At 45.6% G+C, this 16203-nt stretch overlaps 1 protein-coding gene across 1 annotated transcript in view; it reads right to left on the minus strand.

The window, feature by feature from the left end:
* Positions 1–9658, minus strand: part of Mosmo (modulator of smoothened) — a 57501-nt gene extending 47843 nt beyond the window's left edge. The window contains exon 1 of the mRNA XM_041666821.1: positions 9432–9658. Within this exon, the coding sequence (XP_041522755.1) occupies positions 9432–9537 (106 nt within the window). The 5' untranslated portion in view covers positions 9538–9658. The remainder of the gene's footprint in view (positions 1–9431) is intronic.
* Between the last annotated feature and the right edge of the window lie 6545 nt (positions 9659–16203).

A 16203-nucleotide genomic window follows, 5' to 3' on the forward strand; every position in this document is an offset into this window, starting at 1 on the left:
AGTGCAGCACGTTTCTAATTAAAAATAAGTCAATTAAAGGAGTAAGTCAAAGAAATGTCTACCTCAAAACTGAACTGTGGTCATACACTGAAACATACAGAAGCAAATCATACATGCTGGCTGGTGCATACGCACAGACACATGGACACAGATACAGACTCTCTGTCAGTTCTGGAGCAGTCGGTCTCAGAGGGATATCATGATTCTCCTTGCTCTATGAAAAGCTGGCAAGCACTCAGTGTAACTTACAGTTAACAACAGAGCACACAGAAGGCCAGTATTAGGGACATTACTGAGAAGTGACTCCTAGTCAGGCACTTTTTTATTAGACTATGGTCTAAACATGAAACTGCCCCAATTTGCTGTTACAAAGTGGAATGGCTTCTGTAATTATTAAGCTTTTTAGGGGCTAGTTGCTTAGCAGGACAAGGAAAATCTAGGAAGTACTTAAGAACCAACCAAACAAAAAACATCAGTAGCACAAGTTTGAAAGAAAACATTCTGATAACCAAAGCATTAAGAGCGGGTAAAGCTGTATGAAATAACACCTATATGTATGAGTGTGTAAATGACACCTCCATGCGTGAGTATGAGCTGACACCTCCATGCGTGAGTATGAACTGACTCCTCATGCGTGAGTATGAAATGACACCTCCATGCGTGAGTATGAGCTGACACCTCCATGCGTGAGTATGAACTGACACCTCCATGCGTGAGTATGAACTGACACCTCCATGCGTGAGTATGAGCTGACACCTCCATGCGTGAGTATGAGCTGACACCTCCATGCTTGAGTATGAACTGACACCTCCATGCTGCCACTGTGTGACCTGAGCTCCTGGGGAACAGATGGGAGGGCATAAGGTCAGTCTATAAAAAAATTACCCACAGGTTACTTAATTTAAGATTTATGATGCAATAACAATTTCACAGACAACAGCATTTCACTATGCACCCAATGTCCCCCATAATGTTATAGATGATGCCCACTGGCTAAGTATATGCAGTGAAGTGTGGGGAAAATAAACTCACATGTGTATTACAAAAGCTGTGAAACCAAAAGAAATACTCAAAGAGCTATCTCAGCCAGAGTGATGGCCACACTTGTAATTCAGCACCTGGGAGGTCATCCTCAGCCTGGAATACATGAAACCCTTTTTTAAAAACAAAAACCTGCAATCGGTCTAAAAATAATAACATGGCTAATACTGACAATGGGATGCAACTATATGTTGCTTTGTTCTAAGCCTGTGCATCTCTCCCACGATGTTTGGATACCTCTCACTTGGAAAAAATTTCACTCTGTTCTAGATACACATAAACCCAAACCTCTCTTAGTTTGGGTGCTTACATGTGTCCCATTAAGTTTATATTGCCACTACACTACTGTGCAGTCCTTCTGCTCAGAATGGACCCAGCTGGGTTTCAAGAACAGTCAACTACAGACATACCATGCTGTCTTAAATCTTCTTTTGCAACAAGGCAGGGCATAAGTAAACAAATAAAACAGACAATGCAAAAGAGAAACCCTCAAAAAGCCAGGCGTCTGGCTTTCTCTATAATAGTACTAACTACGATAATATCTAGGCGTTTGCTGTGTATCAGACAATGTGTTGATCCCTCACTGCTCCATTTTTTTCTTAATGACCATCTTTTGAGCAAGGCAGAGATGTCTCACACTTTTAATCCAAAACTTGGGAGGCATAAGCAGGTGGACCTGAGTTAGAGGCCAGCCTGATCTACAGAGCAAATTCCAGGATAACCAGGGCTATACAGAAACTCTGCCTTGAAAAATAAAACAAAACAAAAATCATCTTTTAAGCTATCACCTCTGTTTTATAGCTGAGAGATATTGCATGCCTCAAATCATGGAACTAATAAAGAGACTCCAAGAATCAAAACTAAAATCTGCCTGCCTCCAAATAGCTCTAAAACAAACCCTTATTTGTCAAGCAACGAGTCAAACAACGACACTGATTTGGTCACGCTAAATAGTAAAGGACTGATTCTTGTGACTATTATTAAATCACTTTTAAGTGGGACTATGGCAGGTGCCACCAACCTAATGAATACACAATCAGCCGTCACTTGGCACTTGGTAATTTCCTTTTCTGAATTTCTTCTTCTTCTTCTTCCTCTTCTTCTTCTTTTTTTTTTTTTTTCTTCCAGTGACAGGGTTTCTCTGTAGGCATTGGAGCCTGTCCTGGAATTAGCTTTTGTAGACCAGGCTGGCCTCAAACTCACAGAGATCCTCCTGCCTTTGCCTCCTGAGTGCTGGGATTAAAGGAGTGCGCCACCACCGCCTGGCCAGAATTTCTTCTTTTAATGATTTTTAGTTACTTCTGCTTTTCTGTTCATGCTCTTACTACCAATTTTTGCTACAAAACTTTCAGGCCTATTACACTGAATCTCTGGTTACATCCCTGTTGGTACTGATAAAAAATGAATTGTGGAAGACCATAAAAGGAAAATCAATGCTTTGCTCAGGAACTTTAATCTCTTATAAGGAAATCTGGTTTATACTGTGATATGCAGCATCAAATGACTTTAAGCTTTGGCCATATCCTGTGATTACTATAAAAGACTTGTCTTTGAACTTTATCCACAGTTCTTATTACTTGATATTTATATGTTCTGATAATGTCACTTAAAAAAAAGATTAATTTTTACTTATGTATACATGTGTATATCTGTGTGTGGGTATACACATGAGTGCAGATGCCTGTGGGGGCCAAATGAAGGTGCTGGATCCGCTGAAGCTAGGGTTATGAAGCAATTGTGAGCCACCTGATACAGGTGCTGGGAACTGAACTTGGGTCTTTCACAGAAACAGCAAGTGTTCATAACCACTGAGCCATCTTTCCAGCTCCACCATTTTACTTTTAAAAAGAACATTGGTGGATTACTTTATTATTACAGAATTTCCTTCTATCCGCTGATGAATGGGTAAATAAAAAGTAGTTTATTGCTATAATGGAATATTACTTAATAACCACAAGTATTTTAAAAGTTCAATATTGGTGAACTTTGAAAATATACACGAAAACGCCAATCACAAAATTCCACTCATCTAAAGTATCCAGAACCTGCAACTCTCTCGGCAGAAAAACTAGTGGTTCCTTAGGATAGAACGTTCAGGATAATGGCTAAGAGGGATGAACTTGCTTTTTAGGATAATGAAAGCACTCTAAAATCGATGTGGTAATACTGGTATACCACTCTGTGAATAAACTAAAACCACTGACTTGTATACACAAATTGAGTAAACTTTATGATGTAAATTGTACCTCAGTAAAGTTGTCGGAAAAGATTCTATTGGAGAAAGACTCAAAAGACTGATGAGAAAATATTACGGGTGCTTTCTAAAGCAGAGAACACATCATGAGAACATATCTTGAGAGCTTCTGCTCGATTGGTGATCAGACCTTGTCTCTCTCAACAAGTCCCCATGGGACTGACAGGGTAAGTAAGTTCTGAGTAAGTTGGCTTCATCAACGACATCACAGAGCTGTTTCATGCCAGATGTATGTGAACACTGGAGTTATTGCTGGCCTTGTTATTATTACTCATAATAATTTCCCTGTACTTAACCAGTGAGTCTGCTTAGGTAGATGTATTTTAATGTTTTAAATGAGTGTATAGGCCAGGACCAACATGTGGACGCTGTACCAGTCTCAGAGAACTGACCACTATGCCACAGTTGCCTAGATGAGACTTAACTGCTTCCTTTGGGGAAGATGGCAGGAACCAAAGGAAAATGATACTTCTTTTCCCAAGCCTCTCCATTTCCCAAGTATCTCCCAGTCTGTAGACTTGAGAAAAAAGAAAATATATCCTCATGAAACGCTGGACATTTTCTGAGCATTAACAGGCAAGTTTCTATCCATGAAAGACAGGGGCAGCAGAGAGGGCAGGGAGAAGGGATTGAGGGACAATCTGTTAGTACAAGAGACAAAACCAGGCATATGTAGCCCAGGCTGTTGCCTGAGAAAACACCCCGGTTCTTTCCTTCTGGAGGTGCTACAGGCACAGGTTTCCACTCTGTCTAGGACTAGAGAGTTAAGTCTACATTTGGGGTCCAGTAACAGGAAGGTACTCATCTCCACATAAGACAGTCTTCAATATCCTCTTTATAAGTACTAACATCACATTTTACTTCCTAATTATCTCCCCCTCGATGAATTTAAAATAGGAACAGGGATAAAGCTGGCGGTCATGTTGGCACATGCCTTGCAATCCCAGTAACCAGGATGCAGAGGCAGGGCAGAGGGCTGATCTGCCTGGGCCACACAGAGAATGTGATAATCTTATCAGCTTGACTAGTTCTAGAAACAGCCAAGGGACATATCTTAGGGCTGGTCTGTGACCGTATTTCCAGAAAGGATGGATGCTCCTCAGAGAAGGTGATACCTGGAGGGCAGCCCACATTCAGACACATCAGATCAGAGGAACAGTGCCTGCCTGCCTGCCTGCCTGCCTTCTTACCACTGTCTATCCTGTTGCTGCTGCCGCCTTGGGCATCCAAGCCTTGGGCCTTCCAGGCCACTAGAGTCAGTCTGGGCTGCTGAGGCATCTAGTCCTGGACCAAGCAGCTTCTCACCTCTCCAGTATGCAGACGGCCACTGAAGAACATCCAGTCCTGTTGGCTGTAAGCCAGCCTAGGATATCCTCTCTTCTAATATATATACACAGTGCTGGTTCCGTCCCGTTAGAGAACCTTCATTCATACAACGAACTCAGGGCCAGTCTGAAATGGACCCTATCTCAAAAAACAGAAGAGTAACAGGGATGAGGGTGTCAATGTCTGAGTTCCCTCTTCAAACACCAACATCCATCAGAACAGAAAGAAGAATGCAAACACACTCGGGAACAAACGCAGTAGCCTTTCCTTACATGCCCACTGGAGAGACTTTGGATAGATGTAGGGGAAAAGCTCCAGCAACCTTCACAGGAAACAGTAGGCAGGTCTGTTTAGGGAGATACTGAAACGCTTGTTGTAGATGGACGATACCCCCAGACAGGAATCTAGAGATCTGAAATAGCTTAACTGTGGATCATGCTAAAATGTACAGGGTTTGTTTTGTTTTGTTTTTGCCACAAAAAGTATGTTTCTTTAGGGACCAATGAAAAGAGTGACAGTGAGGCTAAGAAATGTCTATGGAGCCAGGTGGTGGTGGTGCACGCCTTTAATTCCAGAACTCAGGAGATAGAGCCAAGTGGATCTCTGTAAGTTCGAAGCCAGCCTGATCTACAGAGAGAATTCTAGGACAGGCTCAAAGTTACACAGAGAAACCCTGTCTCGAAAAACAAACAAACAAATCTAAAACCAACATTTGAAGACTGAAACTCAAATCTGCCTCTTTCCTATTCTGTAATCTGGCACAAATTTGAATCTCTAAAGAATTTAATTTAATTTAAACCTCATTTAAGACAAATGAGAATTGTAGGTAACACCCGAAGGAAGAGATTCCTTCTCTGTACTCAAACTTGACCTCCTGCATACTGGGCAAGTGCACTACCACAACCTCTATACTACAGCCCCAGCAAAGTTTTCTTAAAAGGAACCCTGGTCACAATGACACTCACATGCCATGTACAATGATAAAAAACAGGGAAATGTGAAGACAACAATCCACACCTGCCAAATACATGAAGCCAAAGGGATCGAAGCAAGCAGTCCTCGTCTCTGGGCTTCAGATACCACATAAGCAACTACATAAGCAACACCGAGGTTGATGTTGAGTCCACTAGCCTGAGGAATCTGCCCTCTACAGAACAGAGTATGTGACTGTGTCACTATACCCACCCAGCATTAAACCATCCTGGGTATACTAACGGCCACTGCCAAGGGTCCTTCTTAAAGTGCCTTCCCCAGGCACTTTCCCTTGCAAACAGTTTCATTATATCTGGAGAAGCCACAGCTACCAGAACAAATGCAGGAAAGGTTCCCACAGCTAGGCAAAAATACACACAATGTACCCTTTCTGTGTTGGATCAGTACACAGAAACTTAAAACTCGGCCACTCCAAAGTGTGGTCCCCAGTCTAGTAACCCAGCTTATCAGCTGGGTTGGTTGTGTGGCAGACACTGCAGAGCACCAAGGTTAGAGCATGGGGATGAGAAAGAGGAACACTACAGAGTGACGGAGAAAACACAAAGCAAGACGGTGTGGTGCTCTTGATGCTTACTATTTCCAAGAACATCTAATGAAGTCATTTCCCACAGAAAAAGTTTAAAGATTAGTGCAAAACAGCAATACGAATGTTAGGCACCACCTTTGTTTGTTTGTTTGCTTTTGGTTTTTCAGTACAGGGTTTCTCTCTATAGCCCTTGCTGTCACAGAATTCTCTATGTTGACCAAGGTGGTCTTGAACTCATAGAGATCTACCTGTCTCTGCCTCCTGAGTGCTGGGATTAAAGGCATGTGCCACTACCACCCGGTTCGGGCATCATTTTAAATTCTTCTCATGGATTAATGCATTTGCCATCACTAGAAGCCAAGCAGGTGGCCAATGTCCTTGTTTCACAGAGAAGGAAGCAGATTTGGAGAGGCTACAGGACTTGATCTAATGCCACAATGCCAGCAAATCGATCTGAATCCTGAGCTTTCCTTAGGTCACTACAGCGGTTTTCAAACTACATTGTACAGATCACCTTAGTTCTAAGAGTTCTGCTGGAGATGTATTTTTTAAAAATCACTTAAAATTTGTAATAAGATGGCTGGAGAGATGGCACAGCAGTTAAGAGCACGGGCTGCTCTTCCAAATGACCCTGATCTGATTCCCAGCACCCACACAGTGGCTCATAACCCTCTGTTCCTTCAGTCTCAGGACAACCTCTTCTGGCCTCATCTAGTACCAGGCATGCACAGGGTACACAGACATACATGTAGGCAAAACACCCACAGTTATAAGAATAAAATAAAATTTGAAAGATATTGTTATAAAACACCACAATCAAAATGTATATAGACCAAATACAATACATAGAAGGGAAATTGCTAGTTTTTTGCTACCTAGTGAAGTCATCTTGTGGAGACCTTGGAGTGAGGCCAGGCCTACCACCCCACATCCTATTTGTACATCTTGTGAATATTTTGATTTGAAAAGATGTAAATATTGTTTTTTGATTTTTATTTTTGAGGGTTGCTTTTAAACTTAAGACAACATCTGTGTGCTCAGGTAGAACTGTTCACTGAGCATCCAAATGAATACCCAGCTGAAGAGTGCCTTATCAGAGAGCACACTGAACAGAGGAGACTCCTCCCCCCCCCCCCCAGCTGCCACAGAACCCGTCTTTAATTTTTAACTTTTAGGGGATCTATTTCTTGACCCCCTTAAGGTAAGAACTAGAGGAATTCTGAAACCTTTTCCTATCGTCTCTTATTAGTCCTCTTTTAGCCACAGAATATTTAACTGAAGGATACCCTGAGGTAGCGAGGGAAATTATTAGGTGGACAAAAATCATCTCTAAAGTGTAACACTTCATTTCAACACAGACCCTCACAGACACGCTGGGTTTTATGTCCACCGTCCCCAGTCACCCCGCTCTGCTACAAAATCCATTCCCACTTTGGTCGTCAACCTCATCGTGGCCACAATTCTACTGATCATATACCACCTGCTGTTTGGCTGAACAATCCATCAGCTTTTTCTTTCACCTTTAATGCTTACTGTGAAATATCATACATAGTTACTTGGTCAATACCCTCAACACCTCAGCTGCTTTGTCTTTTTTTTTTTTTGCTAATACGAAAACCTCCAAGCTTGGTAAGGCATCTATTCGATTTTATATTAGCATCTTGATGTTTTCTTATTTCCAAGGGCATTCAGAAAATTCACTACCTAAACCACACCAGTCTCAAAGCAGCTGGCCATGACAAGAGGTCAGTGGGGCAGCAAGGTTGTCACACTGTCCACGCCTAACCAGACGTTCACAAAGCTTCGGTGCTGCCCGACTGTCCTCCCATCTGGCATGCTCTCTGCAGCTATTTCCTTCTTTTCAAGCATTTTCTGCTCTCTCCAAACTTTAGACTACTGCCTTTGCCAACTCGTGGCAGAAGACTTTACCTCCGAATCGGAAGGCGGAAGGCGCCGTACTCATTCTGCTCTTGCTTTCTGTTGGATGTGCGTGGCCTCTGCAACAGCCTCTCGGGACCGCTGCACCACTCCCGCTCTCTTCTCTTATATAATGTATAGTAACAGCTCCCTTCCCGAGTCTGTCTCGCTCACCGACAGTTCATCCACCACCCACAGGGATTCCACCTAAAAATCTCTTTTCAATAAGGCTCTCCCTACTCAACAGTGTGACCCTTTGCTCCTAAGTATGTAAAGCCCCAAAGAAAGTCTTAACAAAGGAATCACTACACATACGTTTAGAGAAAAAAAAAAAAACTGGTAATGAACTGAATGTCATACATACTGCTGAAAAAGCTGTCTGGAGTCAGCAGCACTTTCAGAAACAGCCCACAGGTATTACCAAATTCCACATGATTCCAAAACTCCCTTTCTACCCATTACAATTAAAAGCGCTGTTGAATTCTTTAGTGTTATTTTATAACCAGCAAATCTGACGGGACGACTTTGTGATGCCAGGTCTAGATTAGCGAGGTGAGGGAGGAGGAAGCAACAAATGTCCCAGCTACAGCTTTTTTTTTTTTTAAGAGCTAAAAATATTGCTGGATAAACTGAGACTCCTAAGTGACAGTTAAGAAGTTTGACAACATGGCGCTACATTTTATAACAAGCCCTGTGAAGGAGCCCTGACATTCCCGCTCCTCGTTCCCTTCACCTGCACTGAACAGTTCAAAAACAAGACAGTTCCTTAATTCTGAGCGGCTCTCCTAATAACTGTTTACGTTAATTAAAGGTTTGGTCTCGCAGGTCTGGGAGAAAGAGAGAGAGAGAGGAGAGGAGAGGAGAGAGAGAGAGAGGGCAAAGAGGGCTGGAGCCGAGAACCCTGCCAGCGCATTCACCTGGGATACCCTTCGGAAAGATGCCCGCCTCTTTCTGGAGGGCACCCCCACACACGCCCCCGCCTCCAGCTCCAGTGTTCCAGCAGGCACTGCCGCTGGGGCTGTCTGCGACTCGAATGTGTTATTTAATTTTCTAACTACTATTAAGATAGCTCCAGCGTGTGTGTGTGTGTGTCGTGTGTGTGTGTGTCGTGTGTGTGTTTGTGTGCGCGCGCGCGTGTGCGTGAGATACGCTGGAATGAAAGATGCTCCATAAAATGAAGTTTATTATTAGTATTATTATAGCTCCCGGGCCTAAAATAAAGCACAGATTAAAACCACATACACTTCGGAGGGGAAGTGGGGGGAAGCCACAGCTAAGCAGCCTCCGCCCGCCCCCACCCCGGCGCCGACCTTTAACCCTCGGGACCGCCGACCCGGGGGACGGCCGCCCTCCCGGCCCGCGCAAGCCGCTCACCCGCCGACTCCCCGGTGTTGATCCAGTCCGGGTTGGCGATGCTGGCGATGGCGAAGATATCGGCGGCCAGAAAGAGACATCCTGAGATGATGGTCAGTTTATCCATCGCCCCGCCCCACTCCCCCCACCCCCCACCGCAGGGCAGGCCGCGGCTTCACGCCTCGCGCCCCATGGGCCGCCGGGCCCCGGGGTCCCCGCGCCGCCGCCCTCGGCCCTCGGCCCGCGCCGCGCTCGCGCCCTCCGCGCCGGGACCCGCAGCCGCCGCCCGCCCCGGAACTGCTCGGCCCGCCCGCCCCTCACCCGGAAGCGAAACCGCGCGCCGGCCGGCGGCGCCCAGGACTGCTCTGCGGAGTCTTCCTGAGGGGGCGTCGGCTCTGCCCGGCGTTGTGGGCTCAGTGGTGGTTCGAGACAGAGGTCCCTGAGATCCTAAAGATTTGTCCTGCGAGGTTCAGGTGCAGACTCTTCCAGAGTCAGGAATCAGGCACTGGGGAGAGGGAAAGCGGAAAGATTGTCGTGTTCAGGGACCTGCTAAATGGCCTGTGGGACTAGAGTGGTTTGAGGAAAGGTAGACACAGGCCAGAGGTGGGATTCGGGAGGGCACGCGCCCGTAAATCCCAACCCTGAGGAAGCCGAAACTGGAGAGCTATCAGTTCTATGGCAGCCTGGACTAAATAGTGAGATCCTGCCTTTAAATTCCCTAACCAACCAAATGTGTGGTGTTTGGATTTTGTTCCAGATGCAATGTGAAGGAACGGGAGGGTTTTCGGCAAGGAGAGTGGCGTGACTTTAGTTTGCATCATCTATCATGTAAATAGATTACAGTGGGTGAGGGGCAGTGAATGTAGGGACAGCATAAGTGGCCGGGTAGTCTAAGACGGAATTGCGGCTTTTAGCTAGAGTAGTCAAGATAGAGAAAAATGGGCAGCCAGATGTGCGTGTTTTGCAGAGGGGAAGACTTGGCGATAACGGAAGAAGAACCTAAAGTGCTTGCTAGTTTTTTGCCAGCCAGAGGTTTATTGATGCTATTTACAGAGTGAGGTGTGGGGAGAGCCTTCGATTGGGTACATAAACAAGAAACGATAATATAAATTGTTACAATAATAGAGAGGATTTGTCTGTGATTTTGCTATGCCCCGGAGGTTTCTTTCCACCAGGGCTCTCTGCTAAATCACCATTAACCCTGGTTTTAGATCCATCTCTTTCTCAGCACCGCATAGAGCAAGTGGAGATAATTTTTCTTCATATGTGCCACCTAAGCTATCTCTAGAAAGACCTAGAAGGGTGACATCTGTTTCTATTTTTGGAGTGCCTTCATGTCCACAAAAGTCAGCAGGTTTCAAATTCCACCAAATCCAGCATCCCTGCAGAAATGTACCGCTATGATATCAGTGCACCACACCGGTTGGGGAGATGGGTGGTTTAAGACTTTGCAGCCCAAACACATTGGTCTCTTGGGGGCAAGTAATTTTTTAAAATTACATAATTTATTTTTCCTCTGCCATAGCTAATTCATATGTGTTGGGGATCCAGATAGAATGCATACCTGTTTACTGCAATGGCTCTTCACTTTCATTTTAAGTACTGGGGAAGTTTGAAGGAGTCATAGTTTTGGCCTCTTATCTGCTGCTTTGATTGCCCAGGATAAAAGAATAATAATGATACAGTGATGAATTCTTCACCACTATCCACTGATGTTCACAACTGGCCAAGGTTGAGTGTTGGGACAGTTTGCAGCTGTTATGACTCCAGCTCAGTGGGATGAGGCTGCCTTAATTATGGTGTTTAAAAAATAGAAGTCTAAACTCTTCTCTTTACCTTAACAGTATTTCCCAGAACTTCTTGGCGTGTATTCCTCCACCCAAGATTCTAGACCACAGATTAAAGTGTGTGTGTGTCAGAAGGATTAAAACATCCTTTCCTATCAGCTATGGCTGCATATCATTGTAGGTATCAGTGATATGCCTGATCTCTTCCTGCCACCTAGGATGGGGGCATGATTATGAGGACCTGAAGATACTTTTCACGGAATTTCCACTCTCTTCCATTTTAGTACCGCACTGTGTTCTTGTTTTCCAATAGCGCTGATAATTCAGAGATCTATGCCTCTGAGGTTTATAGGGCAAAGCAGTTCCCTTTCCTGCAGCTCTATCTGGATTTTAGTAGAAGCAAACCTGTGGTCCTTGGGAGGGAGGGTGAGGTGGAGCAAAAAGGATGCAGAAATACGTTCTAATCCCAGCTCTGCTGCTGACTTGAACTTAAAAAAATCCATGTCCTTTCTTTGGGCCCTTTTCTCCCCTCTCCCCCGAAAGACTCTTCTCCCTGTGATAGAAGTATCCCATCACTCACCTGAACAAAACAGCTGGGATCTTTCTACTCAGACGTGAGCCACCATGCTCTTTATGGCAGAAACTCCTTGGGAACCCAGAAGATCATAGAGGGTCCCAGGAGGGATCTATGCAGGCAGCCCGAAGACATAAATAGCCACACTGCGGCTGTTAAAGGGCTGTGAATACAGTGTGCTTTATTGTGATGGATGGCGGGACTCAGCCCAGAAGAGGCTGAATCTGGATGGGACTTCAGGGAAAACTGGGAGACATTGGGCCATTACTCTGTGCTTGAAGGAGTGTCTCTGCTCTGACGGGATAATGAACACGCTTTCTCTCTGGGTGTCATGTTAACTACATGGGCCAAGAGTGTGGTAGATAGGTTGCATATGTGTACCCGGAATTCTTAGGGTTAGAGAAAGGAATGTCAAATCCAGAGGTGAGGGGGGATCTTATATACCCAAGGCTCAAAGGCCAGTTTGTCTTGTAGGTCGGTTCTCTTGGAACTGCCTCTGAGATGAAAAGTTATTGATCGGTGGTGTGTAGGAAGTTTATAGGAAGCTCTTTTAGGACTGTTTCCTGTGAAGGGAAGAGGAAGTGGAATTGAGCAGAAATCAGCGGCAGGCACAGGAGGCTTTGGCAGACTGAAAGAGTCTCAAGCTAAGGTGGGTGTTTTAGTTCTGTCAGGACAAAGCAATGAAGTCTTCTAGTACTGACCAGGCATGAGGTGGCACCCAAGGGAATGGGTGTAGCCTTGGGGAAGGCCGCCCACTCAGCCGAGAAGACTAGCAGAGGGCTGAGGAGATGGCTCAGGCGTAAGGGGGTAAGGTCCTTACTGTGCAAGTGTGAGGACTTGCTTAGAACCCGCTGAGCCCAGGCACAGCACCCGCGACCCCCTACTGGGGGACGTGGAACCAGGAGGGTCCCTGGGACTTGTTGACCAGATAGTCTAGGCAAACTGATGCGCTCTAGGTTCAGTGAAGGACCCTGTTTGGCTTTTGTGTTTTTATTTTGGTTTGTTTTGTTTATAAAAAGGTGGAGAGTGGCACTACCCTCTGTCCTCCACATGCACATGCAAGTAAACATGCACAACCCCCCTTAAAAGACACATAGCTGAGATCAGTCCATCTGTAGCCGTCCCCATAGCCGAGAACCAGTGCCCACTGTGAGGGCACCTGAGCTGTGCAGGCCAGCATTTGCTCCGCAGGTGCATTTTGCAATATATTCTGTATCTCTGTAATCATAAAGTGTTTTTGGTTTTTTTTTTTTTTTTTTTTTTTTTTGATTCTTGAGACAGGGTTTCTCTGTAAAGCTCTGGCTGTCCCGGAACTCAGTTTAGAACTCTAGACCAGGCTGGGCTTAAACGCAGAGATTCGCTTGCCTCTGCCTTCTGAGTGCTGGGATTAAAGGGATGCACCATCACTGCCTGCCTTCTGATGGGATCTTATATAACCCAGGCTGGTATGGAATTCAGACCTCAAATTTCACTTTGTAGACCAGGCTAGCTTCAAACTCAGAGAGATCCACCTGCCTCTGCCTCTTGAGTACTGGAATTAAAGACGTTTACCTACATACCAAACTAAGAAAAGTTTTGCAAAGTATATACAAGGCTAGGTGTAGGGGCACATGCCTGCAATCCTTGTCTATGTCAGGCTGAGGTAGGAGGACTATGAGTTCTAAGACCAGCCTGGGTCACCTAGAGAGACTGTCTCAAAAAAGAAACAAGAAGCTATTCTTTTTATGGCTTTGTTCTCAATTTTGATTTGCTTCTTTTAAGGTCTGAGAGCAGCTCCCACAGGACCATGGTGGGCCTCTTATCGGGGGGAGGCACTGCTATCTTGAGACAAAACTAATCCTCTCATCATTTCCCTCTCGTTCCCACAATTCCTCTTATCTCTTATCAGAACCTCTGATGTGACTTATTCGTTGTGGTGACTTAGACCCTCATTTCCCCAAATGTTTGTGGCTATGCACTTGTTACATTTGCCATTTACTGTGAGAAACAGGATAGGCAAATACTGTGGCAAGATGGATTAGTTGAGTGCAAAGCATTGCCCCTACCCTCCGTCAGTGCAGCCGTCTGAGGCTTTTCTGGAGGTTGCTATTGTTGACAGCTCCTAGCCCGAGGGCTGTCTTATCATGTGTTCATGGTCCAGGTCAGTACATTTTCTTCCTCTGTTACTCCATCCCACGTATAAGAAAATATTTTGCATTCTAGGGCGTCCCTGTGCCCGAGACTGCCCGAGTTTTCCTCCTAACGATTGGTCCTCCTTCCACTGGGTGGTTCAGCTCCCGAATCCCTTCTTAGCAGCTACACTTCAGGCTGTCTCTAGCACTTGGCGCTGTGGGTTGGGTTCTCTAGAGAAGAGGTTGAGTTACAAGGAGTTATTAGAGAATGCTTTCAGGCTCCATATCTCTGGGTGGAGGAAAAGAAACAGGACTACACAAAGAGTCAGGTTATAGGGCAGCCATGGCAGGGCACAGCTAGGCTCGCTGGGAGCTCTGGATGACCTTGCACTGGCCACTCCCTGTTAGCTGCTCTAGGGATGTGGGATCCTGGGCAAAGCACTCTCAAAAGCAGCAGCAGGAGCTGGAGGGCACAGGAGGATGGTCAAGTTGTGTTGCGCATTCCTTCGAGACAGTGTGCTCTTGACATCTACTCGGAAGAAACTTTTCTCACCAAGAAGGCTAATGTGCATCACCCCCACATTTGCCCACCATTCTCGTCCTGGCCGGAAAGTGGAGGTAAAGGATGCACGTTGTGATTAAGTACCCTTAGCTCCTGAGTAGATCTCAGCCGGACTGAAAGGCAGCCTCTCTCGCGTAAGAGGCGTGCAGCAGGAACCTTTGAACAAAACTCTAGAGGATGGGTTCTAGTCAGTGAAAATCCATCCTGCTGTATTGTTTGGCCAGAGCTAGAGAAACCAAAGACTAGACTGAGACCTCTCCAGGTTCACCCTAAAAATCGTGGTGCAGCCTGGCTTTCAGTAGGCGCTGCTTGCTGTTTGCTGAAGGGCTGGATGCCCTGCGACAAGGGGATTGCTTTTTCTCTCATAAGAGTGGCGGCCCACTTTATTATAGTGTTTTCTCTTTCTTTAAAAATTTATTTTTCATAATTTATAGTTTCCTAAAATTCTCCCCTCCATCTGTGTTAAAAATGTATGTTCTGGACCTGCAGTGGTGGCTCACATCTTTAATCCTAGCACTCAGGAGGCAGACACAGGTTGGCACCCAGCCGTGTCTACAGAGTGAGTTCCTGGACAGCCAGGGCTACACAGAGAAACCCTGTTTGGGGAAAGTGTGTGTGCACGTGTGTGTTTGTGTGTTTCAAGAGGGTAAAGTCTATGTTTGTCTCATATACCCTTGTGTCCTCAGCATCCCCAGAAGCCACAGACTGGCTTCCAGTGAATTTTCGTTGTACGAGTGAATGTGACGGGGAAGAAGGATTATTTCAGGAAAACGAAGGAGCAATAATCATTTTCTAATAGTGACTCATTGTTTTGGGGCCACTCTTGGCCCTTTTGCGTCTAAAACACGCATGAGTAAAGTGCACTGGCAAGGCTGTTAGCGTTGTTGATGTAACAATATTTTAATGCCACTATTTAGGGAATTCTGGGATGGTTTATGGTCCCCCTGGTAATGCTGCTCACATTTGGAGGCCCTCTCCCCTCTATGCTCTTGGTCTGTCCCCAGTGTTTCCCTACCAATGAACGAAGAGCCTTGAGAGAAGCGGCACTCTGCTCGTTCCTGCAGAAATCCGCCCCCCCCCCCCCCCCCGTAATAAATTTTCACACTCTACAGTGGAGTAGTTTCCGGTTGTGCCTCTTTTTTCAGGGTTTGCTGAAGCCTTGAAACAACTATCTGGCTGCCCCAAATCTGGCAAGCAGCCTTGCAGCGCACCCTAGCGGCCATTTATAGGGACGGGCGGCGCCAGCCTTTCCCGATGGCCCGTGGTCCTTACTGATCTTCGGCCTCCAGGATTCCAAACTGTTGGAAGTTGGACAGATTCCAGCCTGGGCTCCTGGGAGGATCGACAGAGCCCCGCCCTGGGCAATGGAGAAGGCCCCCGTCAAAAATGGTAAATGTCTAAATAGGAAAAGGTGATGCCTTGGATTCCCAGCCTTCCTAGGTCTGCCTCTCCTGTAAAAGGGCGGTCACACTCGGGAATCCCTCACCATTGTTTGTTCATCAAGATAGAACGCGATTCCCTTTTTTTAGTGGACATCTCCGTAACTTTCGACAAGTATATACCGCTCTTAACCCCTGCCATAATCAAGTGAGGAAACGTGTTCACCTCCCTGCCCTTTCTCCACCCGGATTTCTTGTACTTTCAATGTTTTCTAAAATTTTGCTTTTTCCAGGGAGAATGGCTAAACGTGGAATCATGTATAGAAATTTTTTAGTGATTCCTTTTACTCTGCTGTCTTTAAATTTTTAAAAATTCTATT

Source organism: Microtus oregoni, unplaced genomic scaffold, assembly GCF_018167655.1.
Source record: "Microtus oregoni isolate MIOR12 unplaced genomic scaffold, Mior012 000016F_ref0000370, whole genome shotgun sequence".
Taxonomy (NCBI): Eukaryota; Metazoa; Chordata; class Mammalia; order Rodentia; family Cricetidae; genus Microtus; species Microtus oregoni.